Source organism: Podarcis liolepis, assembly GCF_965112155.1.
Source record: "Podarcis liolepis genome assembly, chromosome: 8".
In the NCBI taxonomy this organism is placed as follows: domain Eukaryota; kingdom Metazoa; phylum Chordata; class Lepidosauria; order Squamata; family Lacertidae; genus Podarcis; species Podarcis liolepis.
Window position 1 is genome coordinate 20344338 of NC_139560.1, and position 21896 is coordinate 20366233.

Genomic DNA, 21896 nt, shown 5'->3' on the forward strand with positions numbered 1-21896 from the left:
AGTACACTGGGACAAAATGCATATTTAAATATTATTGTGTAAGAAAATGCATATTGAAGCATGGCAGGTTGATGCAGAAACAGGACAGAATGGACTTATAAATGAACACATGGAGACAGGGATGAAGAATAATCTGATTCATCCATCATTAAGACATTGAGCATCGTCAAGACATTTGGCCTTGATGTGGGTTTTAACATAGCCACAGTACTTAGAAAGGAGATTAAAAATATATCATTGAAGTGTTTTGACCTAATCCATTATTACAACCATTCATTAATGCTCTCTCAGGAATGGCAAGATGCTTCCCTCTGAACAAGTCTTCCTTAAACAGCACTTGAAAATTCAATCATCGGGGGATCTTTTTGTATGGAAAACATATTGAATAGGCCTTATTAAGAAGCCTATTAAGATTTCAATTTAGGGATGAGATAAACCTTTCTTTCCCTGCCCCCCCCCCCCGGTGTCCCTCTTCATGGTAAAAGTGTTGTACTTTTAAAACATGAAAACACTCCAAAGTGTACAATATTCTCATTAGGATATTGCTCCCTTTGAATTTCGTACTTTTTATAGCAGCTAAGGAAAAAGCCTGAGAACCTCCTTAACTAGCAAAGCAACTCTGAAGCAGGCAAACACTCTGCCATATTAAGAATGCTGCTCTTGATTGGAATTGCACTTCTGGGTTTCTCCTCACCTCACCCCAAATTAATCACCAAACATAGGATCTACCATACTATTCTGGGAATGTGCATGCTAGCCCTCAGAAGTAATTGCCAGTACAGTGGTACCTCAAGTTAAGTACTTAATTCGTTCCGGAGGTCTGTACTTAACCTGAAACTGTTCTTAACCTGAAGCACCACTTTAGCTAATGGGGCCTCCTGCTGCTGCCGCACTGCCGGAGCCGATTTCTGTTCTTATCCTGAAGCAAAGTTCTTAACCTGAAGCACTATTTCTGGGTTAGCGGAGTCTGTAACCTGAAGCGTATGTAACCTGAAGCGTATGTAACCTGAGGTACCACTGTACAAGGCCCATTATCTGAAAGAGTGTTTCTAATTAGCTTTCTGTTGGAACAGGGGAGGGCTTATGGCCCTCCTGTTCAATACAACATGGATCTTGAGAACTTGCCTTTGAGCCTTCTCTGGGAATAGGGAGCCCAAGGCACCCCAGATGTCGCTGAACTTCAACTCTCACCAGCCACAACCAAACATGGAGAATCATCAGTGATGATGGAAGTTGTAGTCCAGAAACTTCTAGAGGACCACAGCTCTCCCACTCCGGTCCAAAACCCAAAGGCTCCCATTGGTAAATGAGCACACTGCAGTTCATCTGGTGACGCGACCAAGAATGGATAGCCTGTTTGTGTTTACATTCCTGTATCTCATGCAACCACCCTTCTGTTTTGTTGCATGAGGAAAGGGTCATTAACAGGGCTTTGTGGGAAATGATATTTCTACAAAATTGCAAGTTATGCAAGGTAGGGACTTGACTACTTGGCATATGCTACTTTGTGAAGCACCAAGTTCATTAATGATACCATGCAACTACTCCCTCTTGCAGTGAATTCAGGTGTGAATGGAAATGTAGACACTAAGAAGCAAAAGGACTGCTGCAGCATCCTGTGGGGAACCCCAACGTTTATAGAAGTACAAAAATGGGGGGATCAAAGGGGGCAGTCCCATAACCACCAAAACCAGCCAAATGAGAATAGGGCAACACTCACTGGCCTATTGCAGGGGATGGGTGTCTGGGGGAAGGGGAATGGAATGTAGTATTCTGGGGTGTGGGGGTCAGACCCAGCTGCTTGGAAAACATAGAGTTCCACATTTATTGCAGTCTGCATCTGTATTGGAACTATTTTGAACTGTGTCTATATTTTATTATTTTTAAATGTTTGCATTGATTTCATATATGGAAATGTTTCTAATTGTTGAATGCATGGAACTGTTTTGATTGTTTGTAACCCACCCTGGGACCTTAGGGTAAAAGCTGGGGAAGAAACAGAATAAAGTAAAGAACCCTTTTGTTTATTAAGGTTCCACTTGTTTATGGATGTACCTGTTGAAGAGAAAGAGAGGGAGAGAGGGAGAGGGAGAGAGAATAATACCTTCCTTGCCTCTGATGCTAAAGAGTTCTTTTCTGCTTGGATTTTGTAGAGAAACATTATTGCAGCAGGTTCAGGTGAACTTAAGGACAGCTGTGCTCTTTCCAAACTGTGCAGTTGACATGAGGCAAATTGCACGTATATATGATACGTGATTTGCAGCCAACTCAGGAACTGATGTTGGGATATAGGGTCCTGGCAGTTGCCTTCTATGGCCTTAAATGACCTTTGAGGTCCACAATGCTTTCCCCACACTGAACAGAATTATCAACCCTCAATTAGACTCACCAAATACCTGATTTGATTCATTCATTTGTTAAGGTTCAGCGGCTGCTTGTATTTCAGTATTTGCTGTATTAAGCAGAAAATGAATTTTGTAACTGAGAGGGGCTTGGCAAAGGTACTGGCCACAGTCCCCCCAAAAATGCAAGTTAAGATTTCTGCATGGAATAATTATTTGGTATTCTTTTGTTTCTGAATAGCAGCATGTCACAAGTCACGCAGACAAGATAGCAAGCTGTTTTTTTTTAAAACTGAGCGAGTGGAGGGCTAATTGATGTCTCTCCCCACCACGGCTGCACATTTAAAATTTGCATCGGATGCTGCTCTAAATATGAAAAACGTTCCACTCCATTCATTCAATGCTTTTGTGTGCAAATGAGAGGGCTTGTCATATCACAGCTGCTATATCTGTTTGGCTTTCAAACCAATGTTTTAATAAAAGGTTTCACTTTTAAAAAAAGGGGGGGGGGAGGAAATCATCTACATCAGTGAAAACAGGATCCTTACATTTTTTTTGCAATCCCAAAACCTATCAAACCTATCAATCGGTTGTATCCATTCATTTCTTTCCATTTGTGAGAGACTGATCTCCTGGAGGATTCTGCTGATGGAAGAAGAGAAGAGGTGATGTTTGCCTATTCCCTTTCTCCTACAGCCCCCGCCCCATTTTCCAAACTGTTTCAGGCAGTCCTCCACCCTTATGGAGTAGATTTTCAGAAGCTGCAGATGGGGCGAAGGAGAAGTTCACGCATTTAAAGCAAAACCTATCAAATTCACACACTCCAAAGCAATATGTGAAGTGAAACACTACTGTCCTGCAAAATTCACACTTATCCGAATTTTGTAACGCAGGTCTTCACCTAATGTTCACAAAAATGCATATATTAGGGGAAACTGCTTTCAAATATGTGTATATTAATCAAAACTGTAAATCAGAATGTGTTCATCCGGAGAAATACACATTAAATGCTGGTGAATTTTTATGATGAGTTAAATTAAAATAAAGTTGCCAATTGCTACAAAATGTGGAGAACTGAAATTAGGATTGGAAAAATCAGCAAGCAAGAGGGCTAAAATTGACAGTTATAATTCGGAAGATAATTTGACCTTTTTATTTTATTTTTATATTTTTATTGGATTATGATTTGATATGTTAATTGGATGTCTTTTATTGGAAAATTAATAAAAACGATCTAACAAAAAAATTGACAGCTCCATAACTGCAGGAATTTCAGGGGAAATTGACAAAAAAAAATCCCATTAGTAGACGCCTCTGCTAGATCAAATACGCCTCCACAAACGGAAGGGCACATATTATTTAACATAGGGTGCAATTTGACCTTAACTCCCACTGTCCATGTAGGATTGAACTTTCATTGGAGGATTTTAAACAGAGGGTGGATGACCATCTGTCAGGGATCCTTTAGCTGTAATTTCTGCATTGCAGGGGGTTGGACTAGATCCAACTCTCTTCCAACTCTACACGACTAGGACCTATGATTAAACACAGTGGGGTTTGCATTTGGATAAACCTGCATAAGATGGTGCTGCACACCTGCAACCCCAAACATACTTCTCTAGGAGTAAGCCCTTTTGAATTTACCATACTTTTCTGTGTATAAGACACCCATATATATATATATATATATATATATATATATATATATATATGGGGACTAAATTTTTTAAAAAATGAGGAGAGATGGCCCAATGTTTTTGAGCTTTTTTAAGGGGGGATTGCACGTGAGCCATCACCCTCCAGCAGGGCTGTTGCTGGGGGCTGGCAGAGTGGGCAGCCGCTCCCTCCATGCCACTAGCATGGGCTGCCAACCACCTGACTGGCGGCTCACAGCTTTCTAGAGTGCGCTCCTCCTGCAGCGGCATGGGGGGAGTTGCGCACCCGCTAACTAGCTCGCAGCTCCCTCCCCCATCCATGTATAGGACGACCCCAGTTTTTTGACATGATTTTTGAGTCAAAAAAACCTTGTCTAATACACGGAAAAATAAGATAATCCTAGATACATTTGAGTAAATATTAGGAGGATTGTGTCAGAAATGTCTGCTAATAGCAGAAGATGCAAAACAGGCAAAAATCAAACGCTTCTCCAAATAAAAACAACGTGACTTAAAATTGGGTTGTGCCCGGCATGTTCCAAAGATTGACCATTATCCATTTCAGAACACAAAGGGAGAAATGTGTTGTGCGTATTCGGTCTGAATGATACTTGGGACCCCTGCACATCTCTTCCTTCGCAAATTGCATACCTTTCTGCAAAAGACTGCAGATGCTGAATGGCTCATCATGTTGAGATAATAAACATTCCCTCTGACTCCCATTCCATCGCAGTGCCATTATAGATGTGCTTGTGGTCCTGAATGCATTATTTCTTCTATACAGCTACTGTATGTTGATCACACAGATATTATAGTCATTTTGAAAATTCCAGGAAGATTTAGAAATATTCTGGGTGGTTCCTCATTAGGACATCTCATTATATAATTATCACGTCTCATTGCTTCAAGCAGTATGATGTGGCAGGCACAGACTTTCCTAAAAATAATTTTCTTGTTAGAGTAGCAGCTGAGAACCCTCTTTTAGGCTGCGGATTTGGAACTTGTTAAATGTAATTATTTAATTGCACACTGGAAAATGCCTGTATGTGTATTGCTAAGGGTTTAACATAGGAAAATTCCATTGGGGTATACTAAAGCAAAGCAGAGCTCTCTAAGTACTTAGATGGGTTAATAATTAACTGTTGATGTGATTTGCTCTTTCACGTGGTGTTTAACCTTAGATCACATGAATAAGGTATTTAGCTGCAAGTCACCATTTTGAAGGGAATTGCCTTTGGTATTTTGTTTCCAGCCACATGAGAGAAAGATGTGCTAATGAGGTCTTTCTAGGAGAGATAACATTTCCAGCCAAATAGAGGTTGTAGGAAGAGAAAGACTTTTGATTTCTGGTTTGTTTGGAGTAATCTAATATTACTAAGAAGATGAACCTATACTTTGACAAGTATGTCTTATGGAATTATCTGGATGTATCATTATTTGTCTTTGTACCTGTTATGAAGAAAGTTCTGGTTAGTAAAGCTTTTGAATCATATTTATGGGTCTGGACAATTTTTATTCCAAAAGAAGTCAGTTTTTATACATCCTATTGCTTCAAGTCGTGCAATATTAATAGCTGCAACAGAGGTGGCCCGCTCGCCACAGGCCATTTTCCACAAATTTCAAGCTGGGAGCAAAGCAAAGGTTTACCTCTAATCTTAGCACTGTAGTCCTACAGTACTAAGCTTGGGGATAAGACTGTGTCCTTTAAAAAGGTAGCAGGCTGACATTCATCTGTCATCTTAGTGCTGTGGGACCACAGTGCTAAGACTAGGGATATGATAAATTCAGCCAGTTTACTATTAAACAGCAGGCAGAGGATTATCTGCAATCTTAGTGCTGTAAGACTACAATGCTAAGATCAGAGACTTCCGGGTTGGCGCGATCTGGAAATGGCGGATTCCCTCCGAGCTCCGGAGGGAATCGGCTCAGCGGTGGATGGGTCTTTGCCGTGCCGGCGACACGGGGACCCTTAAAAACCGCAGGCGCGGATGCCTGCGGACTGAAGACTCGGCGGGTGCCTTAAACGCCCCTCCTGATCCGCGAAAGGGGATACGGGGGACGGCGCGGCACTGAGAGTCGTCTACTACCGCCGCTGAGAGAAGCCGCGAGCCATAACTGGAGAGCGCTGACTTCCTTCCTTGAAATTTGGACTGAAAAAAAGAACCCGTGAGTAATCTGGAACCGAACTTTAAAAATTTTACCTTCTGAATTAGAGACGACCGGGGGGTGTGCTAAAAGGAAGTCCCCCCCCCCTTGCAGAAGATCCAGAGCAACGATCTATGAACTAAGCTGGAGTGCCTACCCGGTAAAGGGTGAGTTTCAAAGAGACAGTAACTTCCAAGATTTGGAAAGGTAAATTGGAGCAGGAGAGTGGAGTGTTGGAAGAGCCTTTGTTTTGTGGTAAACAACCCTCCCCCCCGGGCCCGGGAGCGACCTGCTTTGGAGCCTGTATAGAGGAGCAGAATTTGACAGCTGTCAAAGCTGTCAAATGGACGGTTAATAGTGGAAAAATTACTATTTAAGACCTCTCCGGATTAAAAGGAGCTACAATTGAATCAAAAGTGTGGGAAACAAAGAAACAATAACAGGACAGAGGATTGTTGGAGAAAAGACTATTTAGTAACCAGATTCCCTCTAGGGGGAACTCTGTGGAATTACAATGGCTGTGGGTGGAAAGATACTGAGAGAAATCGAAAGGATGTTTGCACTGGTGGGAACCTTACAGGAGCAGACTACAGTTATGACTGAACAATTGATGACCTTGAATTTGGAAACAAGTAGTTCTGCTGAATGTGATGAGGACCAGAGTGAGAAGGAACCCACAGCTGAATTCGAAATAATAAACAAAGAAGAGGAAAAGACAAAACAAGAAAGAGAACAAGTTATGTGGGAAAATATAAACCAGAAGCCGACATCTGGAGAACACAAGCAAGGAGACTACTGGATTAAATCCATTTTAAGCCTACGAAAGATACAGAAGACGAAAGTGGAGGCCCTGGGAGTTTATAAAATTCAGGAATTTGAAATAAAGAAGTACAAATGGGGCCTCCACATAGACTTTGATTTCGACTATCATCAAGATTTAGGCCTTGTGGAAATTTTTCAGCAGTTGTCTTTAAATATGGGAAGAGACTATGGACTGACTGGATTGATCGCTAAAGAAATCTTTCGAGATCTGATGACCGACAAAAAGGGCTACCAACAAAACTGGCGGAGAGGGACTGAAAGGGATTTGAGAGCCTCGGATGTGCGGAATCCAGGCTAAAAACTGTTATTTTGGACATGTTTTGGGAAAGGACGCAAAGCGGGGATGGGAGGGAGGGAAGCATTTAAATTGAAACAACACTCAAGACCAGGGGGTTTAGTTAATAAGAAAATTAGTCAAGAAAAAATGAGAATCGAGGGAAGAGAATTGGGGTCCAACTTAGGGAAAATTTATTTTTGTTTTTATAAAAGGATTAATATTAAGATGGAAAGAAATGTTAACTTGCTGACATAAATTTTGGAATAGGGATGCAAGGGAGGGGGTGGGGGGAAGTCAAGGACCAGGGTTAGAAAATAAGATTTTTGGGAATTATACATGTTTGTTGTCTTTTATGTCTGTTTTGGTGTTATGTGTTTTGTCTTTGTCTATATAAAATGTGAAAACCCAATAAAAATATTTAAAAAAAAATAAAATACAATGCTAAGATCAGAGGTCTAGTTGAGGTGACATGTGACTGGGCCTGCAAGAGATCAGGATAGGCAGGGCACCACTATTCCTTGAGCTGGGCGTGTGTGTCCTGAGACATATGGTGCTCAGGGTGACTTTTACCTGACCTATCTGGAGATGCTGGGGGCTGAATTTGGGAGCTTTTGCATACAAAGCATACAAAGCATGTGATCTGCCATTCAGCTATAGTCCCTCTGGCTTCCAATAAGAGTGACCACTAAATCTTTAGGTATCAATCTGTACAGAAGTATAGGGAGAAAGTTATTTCTGAATTTCACAGAGAGAAGTGACAATATGCAATATGGCAGTACAGTGGTACCTCAGGTTACATATGCTTCAGGTTACATACGCTTCAGGTTACAGACTCCGCTAACACAGAAAGAGTGCTTCAGTTAAGAACTTTGCTTCAGGATGAGAACAGAAATCATGCTCTGGCGGCGCAGCAGCAGCAGGAGACCCCATTAGCTAAAGTGGTGCTTCAGGTTAAGAACAGTTTCAGGTTAAGTACGGACCTCTGGAACGAACTAAGTACTTAACCCGAGGTACCACTGTAAGAATATACAAGAGAACCTTTAGAAGCAAACCAACAGAATTTTTATTTCTAAAAATGTTGCCACTATCACATTTAATTTCTTGCCCAACCTTTCCCTGAATGATCACGCCATAGTGAAATATACTCCAACGTGGAATTTGCATTGAACTTGGCCTCTTGAGTTCTGAATGAGGGAAATGAGACTTTGATCTTCCAAGCTTCAAACAGCCAGCTTACCCAGGGTGCTGTATTATAGTCTCATTGATCGTGACCCTATTTCAGTTACAAATGTTAAATGCCATGCTTCTGAACAGGTTTAATCTGGGAAAATAATAACAATTTGTTGCCTGCTAATGTCAGAAAGGTGAAATTGGGGAAGAGGAGTGTTTTCCATTCATTGGTGGACTCATGACCAGAAACACTCATTTGCCCAGTTTCAAGAGATTTTTTTTTTGGAGTTCCTCACAATCACTCCTCTCCACCTTTTTCTTGTTACTGTTGTTGTTCTTCTTCTTACCATCCTGAGCAGTTTGGTGTCATCAGCAAACCCAGCTATCTCACACCTATAGGTTGAATTATGAGCAAGTTGAAAAGCACACGTCTCAGCACAAAACCTTGGGTGACCTCCACACCTTACATCTCTTCATGGTAAGAACTGTCTGTTTATTCCTACTTTCCACTTCTTGTCCTTTAAATTGTTACTGATCTTCTCCATGTTCCATGTGATTCTTGAAGGGGTTTATCAAAGGCTTTTTTTGAAGTACACAGTGTCTGCTGGATCACAGCCTATCCTTATGCTTACTGACACTTGTAAAGAACTCTAAAACCCTAGACAGGACTTGCCCTTGAAGAAGCCACACTGGTTTTGCTTCATCGCAATTTGTTCTTCCATCTGCTTACTAATTCTACCTTTAATAATGCACCATAGAACTTTTCCTGAAACAGACACTAAATTAACTGACCTGTAATTTTTCAAATCCTCCTGGATGCCTTTTTAAAAACTGGCACCACATTAGCCACTTTCCAGACCTCTGATAGGGAGGCTGATCTTAGGGAAATGTTGCACATGCTTGTTAGAAGAACAGCATTTTCACATGTAGGTGGATGCCATCTGTGATGTGTTTGTTTTTGATTTGTCAGTAAGGCCTAGAACTTCATTTTTTGTCACCACTGTTTTCTTCGAACTTCATGCCTAAGAAAGTTAGTTCAGGTGCAGGGATTTGCCCTACTTTGTCCACTGGGGAGACAGATGAAAAGAATTCATTCAGCTTCTCTGCGATCTCTTTTTCCTTCTTTAGCACACCTTTGACTCCCTTGTCGCCCAAAGTCCCAACCACAGCCCTAGCTGATTTCCTGCTTCTAAAGTGTTTACTTTTTCTATTCTTTTTCTACTGTTTTCTTTTTTTCTACTGTTGATCTTAATATTTTTAGTAATCTGTTGGTTGATTTTTGTTTTCACCCTCATTTTGCATTTCTTTGGCCAAAGTAGCTGATCTTTTTTTTGTTCTCCGCATTTGGACAAGACTTCTCCTGATGAAAGCTTGCTTGCCCCTAATACTTTCCTTGACTCTGCTTGTTAACTATGCTGTCTGTGAGCTGCTCTCTATGCTGAGAAACCAAGCCAGAAGCTGTGGTTAAAACCACATGGCTCCTCAGGTGCAATAAGCCAGGAAGGACCTGAAACTAGGGGTACCACTAGCTTGCTTCTAGCCTCCTCCTCCTCCTCCAAATAAGCCTGGTAGACTACATTCTGTGCTTTAAAGTTGCCTCCCAGGCTGCAGAACAAGCCTGTCTGAGTCAGCTGTTCCCAAGGTACAATCCTTGTCAACCAAGCCATTTAAAACCCTGGCTCTTCTCCCCAAGCAGCTGGTTTCTTGCATAAGGTGACTTCGGGCCCATCCACACCATGCATTTAAAGCATATAGCTTATGGGAATCCTAGTTCGCTAAGGATGCTGGGAATTGTAGCTCTGTGAGGGGTAAACTACAGTTTCAAGAATTCTTTGGGGGAAGCCATGAGCGTTTGTTTGTTTGTTTGTTTGTTTGTTTGTTTGATTGATTGGTATACCACCCTTTATCCAAAGATTTCAGGAGAGTGTACAATATTAAGAACATATTTTACAAAATATGATAATAAAAACATAATACATAGCATAATAGTGGACCAGGGGTCGGCAAGGTTTACCGGCCATGGGCTGAGATTGTCCGTGGGCCGGACTGGCGCAGCGTGATGCTAGAAATCGCTCTGCGCATGTGCAGATACCGGAAATCGCATCTGCGCATGCCCACATGCTGAAAACCACACCTACACAGAAGCGATTTTTGGTGTCTGGACATGAGCAGATGCAATTTCCAGTATCTGCACATGCGCAGATGCAATTTCTGGCACCGCTTGGCAAGTCCCCGCACTGTGCTGGTTTAGCGCAGCCTGCAGGCATCTTACTGAGAGGACGGCTTGGTTCGGGGGTGGCTTGTGGGCTGGTAAAACAGTCTTCGTGGGCCGCATCTGGCCCATGGGCTGCACGTTGCCGACTCCTGTAGTAGGGCTGTAGTACTAACAGCCCTCCGCCCTCCCCCCCCCGCAGGGTTCAAAATTCACCAGGTGTGTTTTGCACCTAGCTATGTGCTTCCTTCCCCGCCCTGGATACTAAGCCCTGTGTAGTTGTCAAGATGAGTGACTCGGCAGATCATTCCTACAGTTCTCTCTCTCTCTCTCTCTCTCTCTCTCTCTCTCTCTCTCTGTGTGTGTGTGTGTGTGTGTGTGTGTGTGTGGAAAATATTTTAAAATCCTGATCAAAGGAGTGGAGTAATAGAAGGGAGATGGTAGTCTGAATGGAAGGCCTAATAATAGTCTGGAAGAAGAAGAAGAAGAAGAAGAAGAAGAAGAAGAAGAAGAAGAAGAAGAAGAAGAAGAAGAAGAAGAAGAAGAACAACAACAACAACAACAACAACAACAACAACAACACCCTTTCAAGGCAGCTTCCAACACGTTAAAGCACAATTTATAACAACATTTTACAAACCATATAATATTGAGTGCCTAATTTAAAACGCACCATCACATCTTAAAAATGTCATCACTGCGGCAGGTAAAAACACTTATCAGCAGAAAGACGGTGGAAATTCAAAATTTAATAGAAAAGCAGCCAATAAATAGCCTGCCTGGAGGGTTATAGCTGGGTAAGGTAAGATAACACGGTTCAGTTCTTTAAAAGCTGAGAACAATTGGGGGGAGAGTGTATTGTTAGGCTGAACAATCTGCTTGCAGCATACACTGGAACAAAATCGCAGGTGCTTGGCTGGTTTGAGAAAATTCTCAGGGCCACAGCAGAGATGGCATTAGCAGTGTGATTGCACTGAAGAGTTTGACACTTGCTTGGATAAGCACAGCACAAACACGGTAGCCCAAAGGGAATTCTGGAAAAGGATAGGAATGAAATACTAGCGTATGAAAAAATCGGTATTTATCTTTCTTGCAATACCCTTAATGAAATGGACCATTGTTGTTTATTGAAAAAAGTACACTTCTCTATGATTCTGCTGTGCAAACTTAGAAGAAATTTGTTAGTGTCAAAGCTGATCACCTATTGCAGGGGCAAGGGACCTGTGGCCCTCCAGATGTTGTTGGACTCCAACTCTCATCATCACTGGTCATTTATTTGCTGGCTTGCTGGGGCTGATAGGAGTTGAATTCCAGCAACACCTGGATGGCTCCAGGTTCACAGCCTGTTAGAAGGACTCAAATTTGCAAAGGATATGAAAACAGCTCCTCCTTTCCCCTGAGTTCTGATGAACAGCATTGCCAAAGCAGACCACTGCCTGGCCATTGCGTACAGGCAGAAACCACTGCCAGAACAATATGTTATCAAGCTCATGTTGCTAACATGAGCTAAGTTCTGATAACACTTCACTGAGCAAGCTGAACAAAACCAGTGTATAATTTGAGGAGAAAGAAACGGAGAGGTTTTGCCTTTCTTAGTTCAGGTCTTATATGAAGTTCCTTCTGAACTACACAGCCAATCAAAGCACTTGATCCCTCGTTCAGGTTGTTCCGCCTGGTTGCTAAGCAACACTCCACCCACCCCCTTGGCTCGTTGACTTTACATTGACAGAATTCACCTATTAGTTCCAAACTGAATGATCTCTGCTGTGGCACATGCCGCACACAATGGACACTGTCCTATGTTTAAAACAGAAAAACAAAACATCCTAACAAAAATTCCATGTAGTTATTAATCAGATTAAGATTCATACATGGGACCAGATGTCTGTGTTTGGCATTCTGCTGCCTCAATTATAAATAAAGAAAATATGAATCTATGAAGCCACCTTTCACTGGATTAGACCATCCGCTCACTAAATGCAGTTTCATCTGCTCTGAGTAATAGTGGCTGGGATTCCACCATCCCCTGGAGATGCAAATATCTGCACCTTAGACCTTGTATATGCAAAACATTGCTTTGGTAATACATTCCATCCTTTCTTCTCTGGGAGATGACAAGAAAACAGTGGGTGGAATTCAACATAGCAACTAAGGTGATCATTCTGTCAGCGCAAGCACTTCTACCTGTGCGATGCAACAAACTTCCCTCTTATTTCCCTGCACACTTTTGGGGGTGTTCTCTTGACCCTCCGTCAGTGCGGTGTGGTGTGGTGCGGGAGTCCCACTGCATGTTTGCTAGTACAACAATTTATTTGAATCCAACTCAGAATGTTACAGTGCAAAGCCTGTTTGGAGTGTAAGTACTGCACTCCAACACTCGGGTATGTGTGCGCAGTACTGCAGCCTAAGAGCCAAATGACATGCTATATCAAATGCCAATTTATATTTCTACCCACAGCGGTGGGGAGGCAGGGCTTTCCTCCCGCACTGTGATCCTGATGACAATTGCCTCCTATCCAAAATTAGCCTTGAGAAGCAAACAGTTACTGATGCCCAAAGGTAGCATTCTTACCTCCTCTCTGCTCCCATAACTAGCAGAAGCACACACCTCCAAGTTTAAAAGGCCAAAGGCAATGTTTTTGCCTTGTGCTTAAAGATATACAGTCATACCTCGGGTTACAGACACTTCGGGTTGCGTGATTTTGGTTTGCGCACCGCGCCAAACCCAGAAGTACCGGAACAGGTTACTTCCGGGTTTCGGCACTTGCGCATGTGCAGAAGTGCTAAATCATGCTTTGCGCATGCACAGAAGCACCGAATCATGATCCGCACATGTGCAGACGCGACACTGCGGGTTGTGGGTGCTGCAGGTTGCGAATGTGCTTTCCGCACGGATCACGTTCGCAACCCGAGCGCCCACTGGATAACAATGAAGGATGAGGATGATCTGGAGACTACAGCTAGTGCAGAATACAGTTGTTAGCTTGGTAGATGGGGCAGCCTGATGGGACCATGGGGCACTGGTCTTGAAAGTTCTGCACTGGCTGCCAATGAGCTACCATGGCCAACTCAAGGTGTTGGTGTTGTGTATCATGACCACCCTGTTCCCCAAGATGTAAATCACCAGACACTACACAGGATCTTGGATTGGGAATCAAATAAGGCCACAACTTTATTGGTTACAGATGTGAGGTTTGGCCATAGGCATAGCAACTGTGCATGTCACTCCTGCCGGTTCGCTGGGAGAGTTTCTATGGGTGAAGCCAATGGGGGAAGAGACGCCCTGTGGCCCACTTCAAATCCCAAGCAGTTCCTGTCGGAGGAGTGGTATGGCCCTAGCCTCCGTCTGGGCAGAAGCCACTACTCCTGGATGCTGGATGATTGTAACAGCATACCCTTCCCTGTGGAGGGGCAGGTGGAGGCTACAACCGCCCCTCCAACCAAGAGTAGGCTTACCCAATAGCTATCCACCTTACAAAGTTGTGACAATTGCTATGGGGTAGGCAAAACCCCAAATGGCGGCGCCAATTAGCCAAGTTAGGTTAGGAGACTGACATTGTCCATAGCAAGGTCGAAGTGTACATGAAAACCCTAATCTGAGGGAGGGAGGGTGGGAGAACCAGTGTGGTGAGAGAAAAGGCTGAAAGGCCTCACCCATCGGGCATTTAAACTTCCCCTGGGCACAGTGCCAAGGGTCGCAATTGGTCGGTTGGTCCCATGTCCAGGGGGACGTCCCCTTACTCCTGCTGCCATTGGTCCATTTGGCGACAGGAATATGTTCCGGCCTGCGATAGGCCCATTTGCCAGGGAGGCCCGGGGCCCACCTGCCAAGCCGCCTGCCTGAAAAGGGGGCTAACAGACCTAGCAGGCAAGACCCCCAAATAGCTTGGGACCCCTTCATTGCTGAAGCAACAGCTCTCATCTTAGCTCCAATTTGTCAGACCAGTGGAAAATGTGCACCCTAGAGACTTGGTTCACAGAGCTCTGGTGTTGGGCAAAGGATAACCACCCACCCCTGGATATATATTTTATTTGTTTGTTCAATTTATATACCACTCTCTATCAGAAGATCCCAGGGCAGTGTACAATGTTAAAAACACATCACAGAACATCCATAATAATAATAATAAACATAATAAAAAGCATACTGGCAGACAAATAATAAAACAGTTAATAACAGTCCTCTCCTGTATTAAAAAAATAAATTGAGTTGACTCAGGTGCTGACATTCACCCCCCCAAAAAAAAATCATCTAGAGCGGATCTGTGTTCACATATCTGAAGAACATTCAAAATCTCAAAGCACCCCAAGTTAAGTATTCCATATCTCTACAGAATCTGACTAGAAGAGCCAATTTATGATATACAAAAGCCACAATCTATTTGAGCGTTGGAAATTGATAAGTGTTGTGATGAGGCTTCAGTGAAGACTTCTTTCCAGCAACACAAAGGTATACGTTTTGTAAAGGATGCCGTTGATTTCAAAGGCTGCATTGAAAGGATGCTCCTTGTTAACACCTCTCTTTCTGTCAGCATGGAGCCCATTAATAAAGAAAGGGCACCTGGAAAGAATGTTGTTGCTGCTGTTGTAAAACAACAGCAGCAGCAACCTCAGGCATTCATGTGGGAGGAATGAAGTGATTGTGATGATACAATGAAAAATAAATCTCAGTCTTACAAATGCAGTCAGCATCAGGACCACCTTGCATCTCGGAGGACTTGAACCCAGAAGCTCATCACACCTGCAGCACATTATTCTGCCAATATTGTTTATAAGCAAGCATATTTTAGGGATGGAGAGAGAGAGAGAGAGAGAGAGAGAGAACGAGAACTAACTAACTAACTAACTGTTTCTCTATCACATTTCATCCCAAGGAACAAATGCTATATTTACAACAGCCCTAATTAGTGGGTCTAGGTCCCAAGAAAGTGCCTGAAGTCACACATTTACAGCACAATCCTCTACCGGTTAACAGGATGAAGGCCAATAAACTGAGTGGATGCTAACAAGTTGGAGGTCCAAAGGGTGAGTGGAGCTTGGGGCTGGGAATTGGGAGGGCAACCTGTTCCAGGTTGGGGCAGGTGGTGGTGGTTGCACATGCCCTGAAATAGCAGGCATGTAGTCTGAGAGTACCTCTGTCATTGGAGCCCCAGGTGGCCTCAGTGGCACGGAATCCCTTTGCAGTTTGGATTGCTATGCCAGCTATAGCTATTGCTAGACAAAGATAGCCCAGGCACAATGACCCCTGGCCCCCTGCTCTGGGAACTGCTTACATAGTTACTTACTGTAATGAAGCTGTCCTTTTATTTTTATGTACAAGCAACTCCCCGTTTCCATGGAGGCTGCATTCTGGATCAAAGTGCACATCAGTGGAGCACACATAAGCCCTCCCCACCCTGTGCCCATTTCCATCCCTTCTGTTCCACCCCCATTCCTTCCACTTCCAGGTCCAAAAGGACCCACACATTAGCGGCCCCACATCAATTGGACACGCCTAAAATGGGTACCACCTTATTTAGAAGCATCTCGGGCAGGTGGCTTTGTGGGCAGGTCCCAGGCCTCCACTGAGAACTGGCTTATTGCAGGCCAGATCATCCTCCTGCCGCCAAATCAGCCAATGGCGACAGGAATTTGGGGGCATTGCCCTGGGCGCAGGAACAACCAACCAATAGCAGTGCTTGGCTCCACATCCAGGACAGAGATAAATCCCCGGCCTGCGGGTCCTTTCACCCTCAAAATGGGTGCCACCTTATTTAAAAGTATATATAACCCACTTAATATAAACCTCCCTGAGATCTTTCAAAAATGCAGCTGCCAGGGAACCAACAGAGATAGCTGTCAAGGATCAAATAAAATTGCTCCTGAAGGATCCACACTGACTGTTGACCTTTGACTTACAAAGAAGAAGAAGAGAAGAAGAGTTTGGATCTGATATCCCACTTTATCATTACCCTAAGGAGTCTCAAAGTGGCTAACAATCTCCTTTCCCTTCCTCCCCCACAACAAACACTCTATGAGGTGAGTGAGGCTGAGAGACTTCAGAGAAGGGTGACCAGTCCAAGGTCACCCAGCAGCTGCATGTGGAGGAGCGGAGACGCGAACCCTGTTCACCAGATTACGAGTCTACCGCTCTTAACCACTACACCACACTGGCTCCCAAAGCCTCAAACAACTTAGGGCTCAGGTATACGAAGGAACCTTTCTCCCTGTGTGATCCTGTCCATGTCCTCAGCAAAGCCTACTATTTGTTCCATCACCAGCGGAAGTACAAGGGATCTTCCCCTGTAGTGGGAATGGAGACAGGGTCTTCTCTGTGGTGGCTCCCTGACTTTAAAATGGCTTTTTTAAAAAAGTGTGCCTGGTACCAACTTATTGACATTCCAGCTGGAAGCTGGAATCTATCTGCCCAGGCATTTAGGAATGGTTAGTTGCTGCTGGTGATGAGAATGTGTGGCTTCTGTTCATATGGTAACTTATGAGTTTGTGCATGTGTGCATACAAAGGACAGCAAGGAGAACCTCAAAGCTAGGCCATAAATTTGGCAACAAACAAACAAACCTCTAGTTAATTTTACACTAAATATAGAAGAGGAACCATAACCAGAAGTCTCATTATAGCCTGCTGAGATCAAGCACCAAATGTTTCTTTTGCATTTTTTTTTCTGTCGCCCAATGCTTGGCAAAACTAACCATTTTCCTTGCCAGCTTCTTTTCACTTCCATAAGTATTGTATCATAATTAGAATGTGCTGGCAAGGATGCATTGCACTTGCTATTGTACAGTGTCTAGTTTATAATGGACACTGTATAAAACTGTTAAACTATGATGATGGCATGATGACCCCTAGATTAGATCAGTGAAGGCCTAACTTGGCCCTCCAGCTGTTTTGGGACTACAATTCCCATCATTCCTGACAACTGGTCCTGTTAGCTAAGGATGATGGGAGTTGTAGTCCCAAAACAGCTGGAGGGCCAAGTTTGGCCATCACTGGACTAGATAGAGCCTATCCTACAAATCCCAATATTACATTTGCTATAATACTGCCAGCAAGTAAAAACTCCATGTTCTAAAGCAATCACCTTGATTACCAAATCATGGGAGAAAATTTAGGGGACCTCTATCACCTATTTGTGAGTTTTCCTTAGGCATCTCAGTTGAACAACAAACAATGGAACTCCCATCCCTTTGGATTTGATTTCTTGAGGTGCTTTGGCACCAACGTTTGCTTGGCTTCTTAAGGGTTTCCCATATCCTGCAGCGACAATATGGGTTCATGGCTGAGCACATCGTAAGAAGCTACATCTGATCCAGGAGTCCATTATGGCTGTTTTGAGGCCAATCCACACCATACTGTTATGAGTTTGTAGGTGCTAGACACCCTAAATTCCTGGATTCAGTAAATGTTAGAATTTAAACAGTGCTTTACATGTTAAAACTGGATGCTAGACATTGGATATAGCAAGCATTAAAATTTAAGCCAGACCTGCGTCAGGAAATCCCCTGGGAGATGAGCAATTAAGAAAGACAAAAGGAAGGCAATGAACCATTAGGGTAACCAGAGAGGGAGGACTTTGTGGCAGACAACTAATGGGAGGAGCCCCTTCCTCAACTCAGAGTTTACGTAGTTTGGAAGGCAAAGCAGAGTTTAAAAGTAGAGTTTCAGAGTTGGCTTACAGGTAACCTGGGGGTGAAAGGTTGCATGTAAAAGTCAGCAAGCTGAAGAGAGTCAGAGCCATGGCTGGGGACTGTTTGAATTCAAAGCTGTAGCTATGAAAGAAGCAAGACACTCTTGATTATATATGTGTGTAATAAACCATATATAATAAAGAAACTGGAGTCTCCTCTGTGCCTCACTCCCAAAGGGAAACACGAACCCTGGGTATGCACCTGGAACTCCTAGGATCATACAAAACTCAACAATATATATCACTTCTGCTCAAAGAGAAGCAATAAGACAAAGAACAACCCTACCCAGGTGTAGCTCCTGACAACAGCACCCTGTGATGTCACCACGCCCGTCTTTGACCGCAACTGCAGACTGATGAAGGGCTCTTTGCATGTCCTAGGTCAGGTATTGGGACTTTTAATAGAAAAGTTAAGATGTTCTCATTAGATCAGACCATTGTCAATCTAGTCCATCATGCCAACAGGAAGAGCTGTGAAGCTCTCCAGCAAGACGTGAAGACACAGCTCCATTGCTTGTATTCAGAGGTAAAGGTAAAGGGACCCCTGACCATTAGGTTCAGTCGTGGCCGACTCTGGGGTTGCGGCGCTCATTTTGCTTTATTGGCCGAAGGAGCCGGCGTACAGCTTCCGGGTCATGTGGCCAGCATGACTAAGCTGCTTCTGGTGAACCAAAGCAGCGCACGGAAATGCCGTTTACCTTCCCGCCGGAGCAGTACCTATTGATCTACTTGTACTTTGACGTGCTTTCGAACTGCTAGGTTGGCAGGAGCAGGGACTGAGCAACGGGAGCTCACACCGTCGTGGGGATTCGAACCGCCGACCTTCTGAGCGGCAAGCCCTAGGATCTGTGGTTTAACCCACAGCGCCACCCGCGTCCCTTGTATTCAGAGGTACAATGCCCCTAAACATGTTGGTTCCATTACATCCAAAAGCAGCAGAACACCCACCCACCCCAGCTACAACCAGTTTCAAAAAAAAAAAAAAAAAAGCCATTGGCAGGCCATTTCCCTACCTGCCTTCTGGAAGCCACAGCACTGTTGATACCCTTGTTGGTTGTTTTGGTCTTGTTTGGGGCAGTCACATCATTCTTCCACATCTTGGAGTTTTCTTTTGGGTCAGCCGAGATGGGATTTAGGAACAATATCCTGGCAATCAACCCATAGAGGACAGTTGCTAATATCATTGGCATGACATAAAATATCCCAAAGTCCATCATATAGATTGGAGAATAGTAGCTCCTGGGCACTTTGTACCCACAGGACACTACAGTGGCATCTTTGTAGGCTACCATGTTGAGATCTAATAAGAAAAACCAGAGCATGCAGTAGATGGAGGTGAAAGCCCAGACAAAAATAATTATCTTTTTGGCTCTTGAGAATGTGCATAGAAACTGGGCTTTGATAGGGTGGCAGATAGCTATGTACCTCTCAACGGTGAAGGCGGTTATAGAACAAGAAGAAGCGTTGATGCCGAGATATTGGAGGTAAGTGATGCAGAGACACCCAATGTAGCCATAGACCCAGGATCCATAGATGCTTTCCGTGATGTTGGGAAGCCCGGCAGCCACAAGCACCATGAGGTCCGCCACAGCAAGGCTCACCAGGTAACAATTTGTAGGGGTCCTCATATGCTTTGTCCTGAGTACCACGAGCACCACCATGATGTTGCCTATGATGCCCAACCCGCAGATGAGGAGGACCAAGAAGATGGTGACCACTTGGTATTCAAGGGTGGCCACCTCCCGGATTGGCAAGAACTCTGTTTGATTCTGTCCATTGTCTGTAGTGTTCTCCATCTTCACTCGGCTGCTTCTGCCCATCAGCTGCTGGTCAGCACATTTCCCCCCTTGTCTCCCTAGGAAAAGTTGATCATAGTGAATGGAGTGTAAGATGCAGGTCCCTTGTGTGGTGATATTTCACACATGACAGTCCTTTGTTCCAAACAGCTTGTTGACCACCACCCCCAGCAAACACAAATACACACACAGAGCTATGATACAGGTATGTTCATCTGTTTCACTGGGTGGGGATTTGTATAAAAACAACAACAACAACCAGGCATTGATAGGTGTGGAAGAAGGACTTTTTTATCTGCTGGAAAGACTGCCTCAGAAGACAAGGGTAACATGATGCGTTAGACTATTCTCTTTCCAGCAAAAGTGAATCTAAGACTGCAGACAAATTAGGCTAGGTCTCCCTCTCCAGACAATAGTCAATTTCAAAAATCTGCTTGAGTCGACAACACAGCAGGACAAAACAAAATATGTGTGTACACAGCTGGTATTCCTTAGTTCTATTACTTTCTTTTTAAAAGTCTTATGTGACTTGAGAGAGGATTGAATTGGGAGTAAAGATTGGACAGAGTGAACTCTCCCAGCTTAAGACATTCTTCATAGGAAACGACCCCAAAGAGTCATGCTGAGGGTTCAAGGAAAGGGATTGCGTCCAAATATTTAGAGTTAAAGCCCTTTCACACTGTTTTATGCTATCCTGCTGGTAGCCACAGCCATTGGCATTCATTGATCAGCCCTAGTCAGATGAAGGCAATGCTGCCACTGCAGAAGAATAGAGGGTTGATAATACATGCAGATATTTATCTATCAGATACCCCAGTCCATTCCTCCCTCCTGTCCTTGTATTCAATATGACATATGGAACTTACCTTCAGCTTTTTTGTAGGGACTTCAGAGCTGTGCATGTCCAATCTGAGTTGACGACATAAGCTCCGCTCCAACTTTGGGCAGTCAGAGAAAACCCAGCACATCACACTTCACTCCGCAAACATGCTGCGGATAGCAGCGGCTGCCCGCAAAAGCTTCACCGCTCCAGTCTCCTCTAAGCCCTCCAAGTGAAGAGGCTGATCATCTCAAAGCTGCCAAATCACAAACAGCCTATTAATGAGAAAGATACACAAAGTGTCCATTGATCCACAGATCTGCTTTTCTCGGGAAAGGCAATAGAACCTCTTTTGGTGACACAGTTTTAACTCGAGATGCCTATGTAAAAAGGAAAAGGGAAAAAAGCAACAAATGCACAGACAGACAAGGCAAGTACCACTCTACTCTTTTAGGACTGCTAATGGAGCATCCAAACAGGTATGTGCAATGGATGCTCCCTTATGAATCTACACCTGCTGGAAAGTATACGTGGCAACTCTCTCTCTCTCTCTCTCTCTCTCTCTCTCTCTCTCTCTCCCTGCTCTGAATCCTGCTCTGAATTTCCACACTTCAGAGAAAATGAGAAAGAGGAGGGGGCTTGCCTCCAAACCATTTCTTTTCTTTTTTTGAAGTGCTCTGTTAAAGAGCCACAGACACTATTCTATTTATATATTATTTTGGTATTCTGTCGTTTTGGACAGTCAAAAGAAACAGAAAAAAATCCAATTTTCTTTCTAATGTGTGAAGCATCACTTGTGCTTCTTTGCCTTCAGTTGCCGAACTCCTGGAAACAACCAATTATATGAATGGAGGGAAAGAAATTGGATTTCATAACAGGGTTTCGGGTGAAGGGGTTGTTGTTAAAGGAAGCATATTAAACAATATATTTAAAGCAATGTTTTTTAAAGGAAGCATGTTTCCTTAAAAGAACC

The 21896-nt window shown here is 43.6% G+C and overlaps 1 protein-coding gene across 1 annotated transcript in view; it reads right to left on the bottom strand.

Moving 5' to 3' along the window:
* The window catches only part of TRHR (thyrotropin releasing hormone receptor), a 28020-nt gene extending 6375 nt beyond the window's left edge, over positions 1-21645 (bottom strand). The window contains exons 1-2 of the mRNA XM_083516893.1: positions 20970-21645; positions 19321-20162 (exon numbers count right to left, since the gene is read on the bottom strand). Coding sequence (XP_083373019.1) covers positions 19321-20127 — 807 coding nt within the window. The 5' untranslated portion in view covers positions 20128-20162; positions 20970-21645. The remainder of the gene's footprint in view (positions 1-19320; positions 20163-20969) is intronic.
* Positions 21646-21896: the final 251 nt, after the last annotated feature.